The sequence below is a fragment of the Wasmannia auropunctata genome, unplaced genomic scaffold (genome assembly GCF_000956235.1).
Source record: "Wasmannia auropunctata unplaced genomic scaffold, wasmannia.A_1.0 LD336074.1, whole genome shotgun sequence".
Taxonomy (NCBI): Eukaryota; Metazoa; Arthropoda; class Insecta; order Hymenoptera; family Formicidae; genus Wasmannia; species Wasmannia auropunctata.
The window spans coordinates 3055919-3064715 of record NW_012026816.1 but is presented as its reverse complement, the minus strand read 5'-3'; the positions used below and the strand labels follow the sequence as shown (position 1 = coordinate 3064715).

The 8797-nt window shown below is 30.5% G+C and overlaps 3 protein-coding genes across 8 annotated transcripts in view; all 3 read left to right on the top strand.

The window, feature by feature from the left end:
* The window catches only part of LOC105449745, a 6915-nt gene extending 6127 nt beyond the window's left edge, over positions 1-788 (top strand). Inside the window, exon 4 of the mRNA XM_011689128.1 lies at positions 733-788. Within this exon, the coding sequence (XP_011687430.1) occupies positions 733-788 (56 nt within the window). The remainder of the gene's footprint in view (positions 1-732) is intronic.
* Positions 366-5371, top strand: LOC105449688 (centromere protein J-like). Of its 3 annotated transcripts, none has more exons than XM_011689037.1 (5): positions 366-644; positions 733-878; positions 1170-4791; positions 4915-5056; positions 5181-5371. In XM_011689037.1, the coding sequence occupies exons 3-5, from the start codon at positions 1184-1186 to the stop codon at positions 5310-5312; spliced, it is 3882 nt and encodes a 1293-aa protein (XP_011687339.1). In that variant the 5' UTR covers positions 366-644; positions 733-878; positions 1170-1183; the 3' UTR covers positions 5313-5371. The 3 variants fall into 3 exon arrangements, with proteins under 3 accessions (XP_011687339.1, XP_011687341.1, XP_011687340.1); XM_011689038.1 differs by having other exon boundaries at positions 368-471; XM_011689039.1 differs by lacking the exon at positions 5181-5371 and having other exon boundaries at positions 1170-4714; positions 4915-5030.
* Positions 5372-6479: 1108 nt separating this feature from the next.
* Positions 6480-8797, top strand: part of LOC105449687 (E3 ubiquitin-protein ligase RNF185-like) — a 6622-nt gene continuing 4304 nt past the window's right edge. The window contains exons 1-3 of one of the 4 annotated variants that reach the window (XM_011689034.1): positions 6480-6920; positions 7341-7407; positions 7651-7877. The gene's annotated coding sequence lies outside the window, so the exon portion shown is untranslated. The remainder of the gene's footprint in view (positions 6921-7340; positions 7408-7650; positions 7878-8797) is intronic. The other 3 variants (XM_011689035.1, XM_011689036.1, XM_011689033.1) reach the window with 3 other exon arrangements.

Below are 8797 nucleotides of genomic sequence, written 5' to 3'. Positions count from 1 at the left end.
TTGATTATCATATTTAAAATAAATTTTGTTTTACATTTATGACAATGAATAACAATATTTTGTAACAAATAATGTGTAATGAATAATATTATTTTGTAGCAAATGTGCAATAATTAGCAATAAATAACATTTTGCAATTACAAAGTTTATTTGTTATTATTTTTTCATTTGTTGCAATTTTTCGAAGCATTTTTAAATATAAATATAAAATTTAGAAAATAATTCGTTTGAAAAACTGCGGGAATGGCAAGAAAATGGCGGACCAATCAAAAGTGGCAGCTGTATGGCGCCACTCTGATTAGAGGCTCTCTACTCAATTTCTATCGCCTGCTACTACTGTACTGAAAATCAATCGTCTAGGAACGCACCTAGACGAAGTTTCTGAACGCAGTCCTACTTGGTTTTCTCAGCCTTTGTTTTTGAAAGCACAAGTTGATATTACTAGTAAATAAAAAATGTATCCTTTAAAATGTAATCGTGTAATATTTATAATTTTTTAGAATTGTGTATGCTCAACTATTTCCATCAGACTGTTTTTTATGCCTTATTTTGTTAAAAGAGAGGATTAAAAAATAATGAAAGTGTAACAAATATTTAAACGAAAATTAGGGTTATTTTAGCAAGTATTTAATATGGGATTTCAAGTATGAAAAATTTAACAATAACTTTACACAAGAACAAGAAGAATAAGATTATAAATGTGACTTATAAACTACATCTTTATTGTTTTAGGTTTCTTGTACATATTGAATTTTTTTCATAGTATTTCAAATGCATATTTCATTTAACCTTTAAATATGTTTACATGTGTACTCAAACTGTGCTACTTTTGATATTGCATTTTCAATACTTTAAATGGGCATTATATACTTTTTAAAGTAAGTTATTTTCGTTTTTACTATGTATATCGAAAAATTGTTGACAGAAGTTTAAAAAATTTTTATTTAGGCTTTTATCTAGCTTGTATGTATATATGTGTTTTATATCCACACGTGTGATGCGTGTGTGTGTAATATAAAATATATGTATAGATATGTAAATATATATGCAACCAGTATAAATAAAAATGTACTAGTTTACTTGTGATTGTTAGATGTTATTTGGAATAAAAAGGAATTTTATTTTAAATTCATAATTTTTGTTTAAATCAAGTTTTAATTTTATTTTAGATATTATAAACAACATGGATGTAGAAGTTTCTATAGCTGAGCGCTTACAAAAACTAAGACAATGGCAAGTGGAACAACAAGAAAGATTACTGACACAACAACGAATACAAAGGGAGATTTTAAGTAGCGAGCAAGATCGTATTTGCAAAGTACTTGGCTTACCAATAAACAGTGATGTTATAGAAGATACAGACGACATGTATGCTATGCATGAGATTGGGATGGATGTAAAAGAAACAATGTCTGATTGTGAAACTTCAATACTCCAATGCAATGTGAAAAATCCAAATGATGTATTAAAAATTATCGATAAAAGAACATCAACGAATGCTGATCCAATACACAAAAGTTTTAATGAGAAGCAATGTGATGATTCTGATTGCATTTCCACAATTGTTGATAAAGGTAGAAAGTCTGTGAAAGATTATAGTTCTAGTGCATTGTCACAGAAAAAAGAATTAAGTGATTCATTAATAGAAGGGATAATGCCGTTACCATCAAATGATATTTCGGATAGATGTGCCTCAATCGACGACATTCCTCTTCCTTCACCTAAAAAAGATTTTCAAACAATACTAGAAGAGAAATTAAAGAAAGAATTAGAAATTATGCCAAATACGCATGCTGATATGAAGATTAAGCCAAAGAGACCATTCCTAAAGAAAGGTCAGGGATTGTCAAGATTTAAAATGTCTACAAATTTATATCCTCTGACAATAACTATGAAAAAAAATAACATGCCTTTATCCTCTAATAGACAACGCATTGATAGAAATGATAAAAGCAAGAGCTCGACTGTACATAAATGTGCATTTCCGAAAATTTTGGATAATTTTCCTATTGCAAATGGAAAGCGGCAATTAAACTTGAAAACTGTTCCATTACCGAAAAAAAAGATTGTTAATAAACCTGTTACTCCTGCTAATCGAATCACATGTAACGTTACTTCTAATCGATCAAAACATCTATCAGAAATGAATACATCAGACTGTGATTCAAAAGCAGCGAAAGAATTAGAGGAGGTAAGAATATTTGAACTCTTAGAAGAAAAGGCGGAAAATTCTAGTTTCTGTTCAACATCAAGCACAGTACTTGCATTTTTGCAGCAGTCTACGCCATTTAAAGTAAAGAACAGATTAAATCAAACAAGTGAGGACAATAGTATTGTCGCGACTAAGAAACAGCAAGGTGATGAACAAACAAGCGAAATGCTCGAGCAAGAGGCAATGATTCAACAAAAAGCTGCACACACTGAAAATTCAAAATCGACTGTACAATGCCAAGTTGAACGATTTGAGCTTGATAAACATTCTCGCATTAATGCTGCCACTATTGATTCCTACTGGGATACTATAACTATTGACGATATTCCAGAAAAGAGAAAAGGGATACAGAATTGTTTTATATCTGCTAATCGAGTATTGCAAAGCAAGGAAGCATGCACAAATTACTCAGAAAATCGTGATGCTATTGTCACAGTATTGTCAAATAGTGATGAAGAGAGAGACATCACGGTAAATGAACATAATTTAATGCATGATAGGGAAGTGGACGCCAGCCATCACGTTAGATTTGCAGAATATAATGAATATAGAACCATAGATTCAATAGATATGTCTGACACGGCAAGTGATTCTCCTTTGAAAGATTATTTTGAACAACAGAGTTGGAATCGTTCCATTGACATATCAGAATCATCTGATGTTAAGAAGAAGCTACCATTTAATTACGAGAAACAAATAAATGATTCTCCTCTGAAAATTGTCAGCATTGAAAACACGATTGGTACTCCAAAACAATTGTCTTTGCTACATGATGTAACAAAACGTAACAAAAAAGATTTATATAGTTATATAATGAAAACTGTACATGCTCCTGAAGAAGAAAATGCTTTAAGTTATAAAGACGAATCGCCCAACGATGAAGCGTGCTATGATAATGAATGTACGCCGATAATTGAAGAAATTGTTCAAACGTCTGACGAAGAGCCGATAATTGAAGAAACTGTTCAAACGTCTGACGAAGAGCGATCCATTTTGTCGTCGCCATTATCATCATCATCATCGTTATTGTCAGACATTCGAAAGCCATCGAGTGCACACGAAAGAAAAAAATATGTATTGAGAAGCGAGCCAGAAAAAGTAACAGAGAAAATAGCGAAAATATATTCGAATGTGGGAGAGATCGATTATCCATCTGAGGAACGGATGAATCAAACAAACACTTTCGAGACAGATCTTTTGAAAAACCGTTTATTAGAACTTGAGAAAGAAATAGATATATTTCGAAAGGAAAGTTCAGCCTTGTTGTTTCAGCGACGAAAATTGCAAGAAGACGAGACAATTCTACGTAAACAATACGCAGAGAAAGAAAAGAATTTCGAAGAGAATAAAAGAAGAGTACAAAATCAATTGGAAGAGGAGAAGAAGAGAATAGTGCGCGAGAAGATAGCAATGGAGAATAGAATTCGCGATGCTCAGGAAAAGGCGAGGCAAAATAAAATGGAAAGACAAAAGGCACAAAATCTACAAGAACAATTGGAAGAACTGAGAGATGAGCTAAATATCAAAGAAAGCAGGTGGAATGCTGCTGAATCACGGTATAAGAGCGAGCTTCGTGTGTTACGAGTAGAAATATCGAGATTGAAACAAGAAATCGCACATCTGCAGAATATTAAGAAAACAAACGTCAGAAATCTTAGGAAAAGTACAGGACAAGTAATTACGAAAGCTATCAATCAAATTAACAAACGCGTCGTCGTGACTTCATCCAAAGAGACCTCAATGAAGACATGTCAAGATTTATCGAATACTTCATCAGATACCTCCGTTCACGACAATGACAACGAAAATGAAGACAGAACTAGAAGCAAGCCAATCATGAAAGTAGTTAATGTGAATGATGATGATTTTGGACAAATAGAAGGTAATGAGACATCTATAAATGAAGTAAAGTATAAACAAGTTGAGATTGATTCACAGCCTAAACGCAATCAGAAATACCCGGAAGGGAACATTGTGGAAAAAAAGCGGCATTTATATGAAAATTTACTAAAAGATGCAACATCGGATTTAGTAGAAGATAAAATTTCATTTCATACGAAGCAGGATATGTCGAGTGATTCTCAAACAATAGCCAGACAAATACAGAATTCAAGTGTAAAAAGCAATAATAAATCTTATTTTACGAACAAAGATCTTGGGCAGCCTACAACAGCTTATGTTACGAAAAATACAGAGTATTATATCGACAGATCTCGTGAGGCAAATCAGGATTCAGAAAACGACGTAATAATAGAAAAAGAAAAAAAAACAGATCGAACATTATCGCCTGAAAAGAATATAAGTTCTACATTGCATCCCTCCTCTTTTCCGAATCAGAATAGTAAGACAAGTATGGACAATGTGAAACAGATTCAGTTTCCTGACGGACGCATAGAGTACTGGTATCCGAATGGTAACGTCAAAAAAATTTTCCCCGAGCAAGAAGTTACAAAAATGATTTATTATAACGGAGATGTTCGTGAAATCGACAAGAATAGAAAAGTAAGATATTTTTATGCTACAACTCGAACGTGGCATACAACAACTCCCGATGGCTTAGAAATTTTAGAATTTCCTGAGTATGTTTATTTTGTTAGCATTTTATTATTATTAAGTTTATTAGTTTGTTTGTTCTAATTATTACTTTGTTTTATTCGCCAAATAATGCATAATAAATTTTACAAAATTTTATATATATATAGTGGTCAAGTAGAAAAGCGTATGTCTGATGGCACTGTCGAAGTGTTGTTCCCGGACGGAATAGTAGCGCAAACTTTTATTAACGGCGACAAAATTTTGACTCTACCAAATGGTCAAAAAGAAATTCATACAAAAGCACATAAGGTGAATGAGTGTTCGATTTTTATTTCATATTTTAAATATATGTTCTGATTCATCTAACGTATACTTTTTTTATCGTATAAACATGTAAGTTTTTTGAATTTATATTTATTATAAATATTTTCAGAGACGAGAATATCCTGATGGTACCGTAAAGTTAGTTTATGTGGATGGTACCCAAGAAACACGTTATTCTAATGGAAGAAAACGGATAAAAGATAAAGATGGCAATCTTTTGATGGATTCGTATGATATATAAATTTCCATTTCTTTTTCCATCGAGGATTTTCTTTTCAATGAAATGAATTTAAAAATAAATTTAAAAAAAATATATATATAAATGATATAATATATATGAAATGTGAATATATGTTATTATAATTAATTACGCAATTGATACATTATAAATTTGATATATTGATATATTGTATAGTAGTTATATTTTTATAAGAATTTGAAACTTAATGCTAATTTTTTGATTATAATAAGTGAATAAATAAAGATTGAGAATTTTATATACAATGTGTCTCATTTAACGTTTAGCTATCCAAAATAAATTTCAATTTTATTTGATGTCTCTTTCATTTAATCCGATCGTTTCAAGTGTTTGTTACGTGCAAATGATTTAATCGTGACTTTGCAATATTTAATTACTTAATTATTGTGTCAGAATTCATATCGTTTGTTAAATTAAACATTTATTCAATAAATTCGTAATATGATAACTTCTGCAGTACAGTAAGTACAAGGGGAAGAACTCAGGAACTCAGGAATTAGGGAACGACAAACATTAAAAAAACAGTAATCATAGTTAAAAAAAAAACAATTTCGCAGTATAGATTAAATTTTTGCAAGGATATTTTTTGTATCAATGAAAATATTTTTTTTCATAACATAAATATAATAAAAAATATATTTTGACATAATAAAATATATTTTATATTTGCAAATATGCAAAAGAAAAACGATTTGTAAACTAAATTCGTCATTTGATCAGAAATTTTATTGATACTTCTACAGCCATTTTACTGAAGAAAAGAAAAAGAAAAGATAAAAGAGTGGAATCAAGCTTGAATTATTTAAAATATGTTTTAAGACATTACTTTAATCAATGAAAAAATTGTTAATTGACCTTTGAAATTTTAATAAGATTAATAAGTTATACATATACATATATTATTTTTGTAAATATGCACCTTTATACTAATTGCAAATTATTAATTTATGACTTGTAGATAACTAATTTTAAATTATTAATTTTCTAGAGAAAAGAATTTAGAAATAATGTTACGCGCATAAATATGTTTACGATGCGATAATCATGGATATTCATTTTATTCGATCACTATGTCAGTATAATTTTTCTAAATTATAGTCAAATAAATAATACTAATATTTTCACTAATTATAGTAACTAATTTAATTTTTTACTTAATATTTTATCCCTTAATCGATTATCGCAATTATTGGTTGTATATCTGACCGCATGTAAGAATCATCACGTTGTTAGTAATCGATTTTTCGCGGGCAAGAAACACTGACCATATCAGTTGCCGGTGCCGCCATCGCGCGCTGGGAGCCATTACTCTCTACTTCTCTCTCTCTCTCTCTCCTCCCTGTTTCCTCTGCTTCTCCATCCTCTCGTTCTTTCTCTATCTGTCGTTTGCTAATATCCTGTTTGGGAAATCATGCGTTTCGTATACATGTAGCGCGTTTCTCTTACCGATCATTGTCGCTTGATCGCACGGAAAAACAGATTTTTCGTTATTTGTTTTACTTGCATCGATTCTCGCTGTACTCCGCCGTAAATAAGGAAAGACGACTTCACTGCGCGAGAGGGCATCCGAGCCCGCCCTCCTGGCAAAAAGTGAGTGATAGCGATTTTCATTCGACTCGACGTGCGCGGTTATAAAAAAGGAAAGGGCAAGGAAGATATATATAGCTGATAAAATATATTTAAAATTATCGAAAAATACGAACGTAGAAAAAGAATGAAGTGGGATATATGAAATGTAGAGAGGTTATGTTGATGAAGAAATTAATTAAGAATCGGATGATGTGTAAATGTAGGAATGGTTGATAAATGGAATGGCGTAGATGATATAGATAGATAGATAGATAGAGAGAGAGAGAGAGAGAGAGAGAGAGAGAGAGAGAGAGAGAATTGTTTTTTCGCGATTATATATATAAAATAGAGGTATAAAGTTGCTGAAGATATAAATTTTTTTAAAAAAGATTGAATAATATGGAGAAATTATTAAATTATTAAATAATTATAAACATTAAGGAAATTTGGTGAACGTAGAAATAAAGTAAGAAGCAGAATGACGTAATGTTCGAGTAGAGAAAGAAAGGTAATTGTTATTGCAAATAGATATATACTTGGAAAATTACAAAACTGTTTGAATAATAGTTCGAATAAGCAAAAAAGAAGGAATAAAAAAAATTAAGTTAATGGAATAAGTTTAGGTGAATCATGATTGGGTAAAAAAGTACATATTTGTTTGTGCGGGATTAAGTATATAATGTATGTACATACATACGTAGTGAGGTTATAAGACAGAGAGAGAGAGAAACAAAGTGCTTTATTATTTTAGGTGAATTCATCATTAATAAAAAAGAAGAGGAAATAATAGAGTGATATATCAAAGAAAGACAACAAAATGATAACGCGATTGTGTCGATAAAAACATTAAGTGATGTAATTGCGCATAAATTATGTACAACGATCTGTCTAATAAGCCTACAAACAATGACGTGGTAAAGTCGTAAGATAGAGAAGAAGAGAAACGGGATTTACTTTTTTTTGATAAATTTGTGTAAGGTAAATAGGAAAAATAATAATGATGTAATGCATTTATTAATCTATTAGGCAGAAAATTTAAAAATTAAATTTATGCAATATGAAAAATTGAAAAAATTAGTTATTTATCGGAAATGATTTTTCGTTCGTGCATTAATAATTACATTACCAATTTTGTCATCTAATAACTTTTTTTATAAAATTTTGCAAATAACTCGAATTCAGTTCCGACTTCTTACGATATTTGTTATACATGGTTATATGATTCGAGAGCAATTATTGTAATATAAGGTGAAATTTTTAACTATTTCGATTTCTATGTATTATTTTCAGAATAAAAAAAATAAACATTTTTATATTTATGCTGGATAATTCTAAAATAATTTCAGAACATATACATGTGAAAATGTCAATTCACATTGACATTTCTTACATAGATATTCTTTATTGGCGCTAATTTCATGTAGACAGCGTTTGCCTTTCTCTAATTTTCTTTGTGAACATATATAAAGTGTGATTTTATTTAGACGTATATACGTACAATACAATACATATATTACAATACAATACATATGTACAATACATATGTTGTATATATGTATGCTGTATCATGTGCATTGGTTGTATATGTGTGTATATATATATATATGAGACTTTTAAGTTCTATTACGTACTCAGGCGTGTATAGAAGACATATATATATATATATATATATATATATATATATGTATATATTTAACTGCGACATGAAGAACTTTAATCATCTTTCTTCGGTTCATACAAAATTAGCATTCGATTCAACGACGCGGATAATCTCGAGTGTTCCTCTCGTTGCAGTCGGCCAGCTAAAAGATCGAGGCTCGCCACGCACGTTGAAAAAGGTAATGACTTGTTCCGAGCAGATCAAGACGATTGCGACACGGCGGCGATGGCGAAGAGGG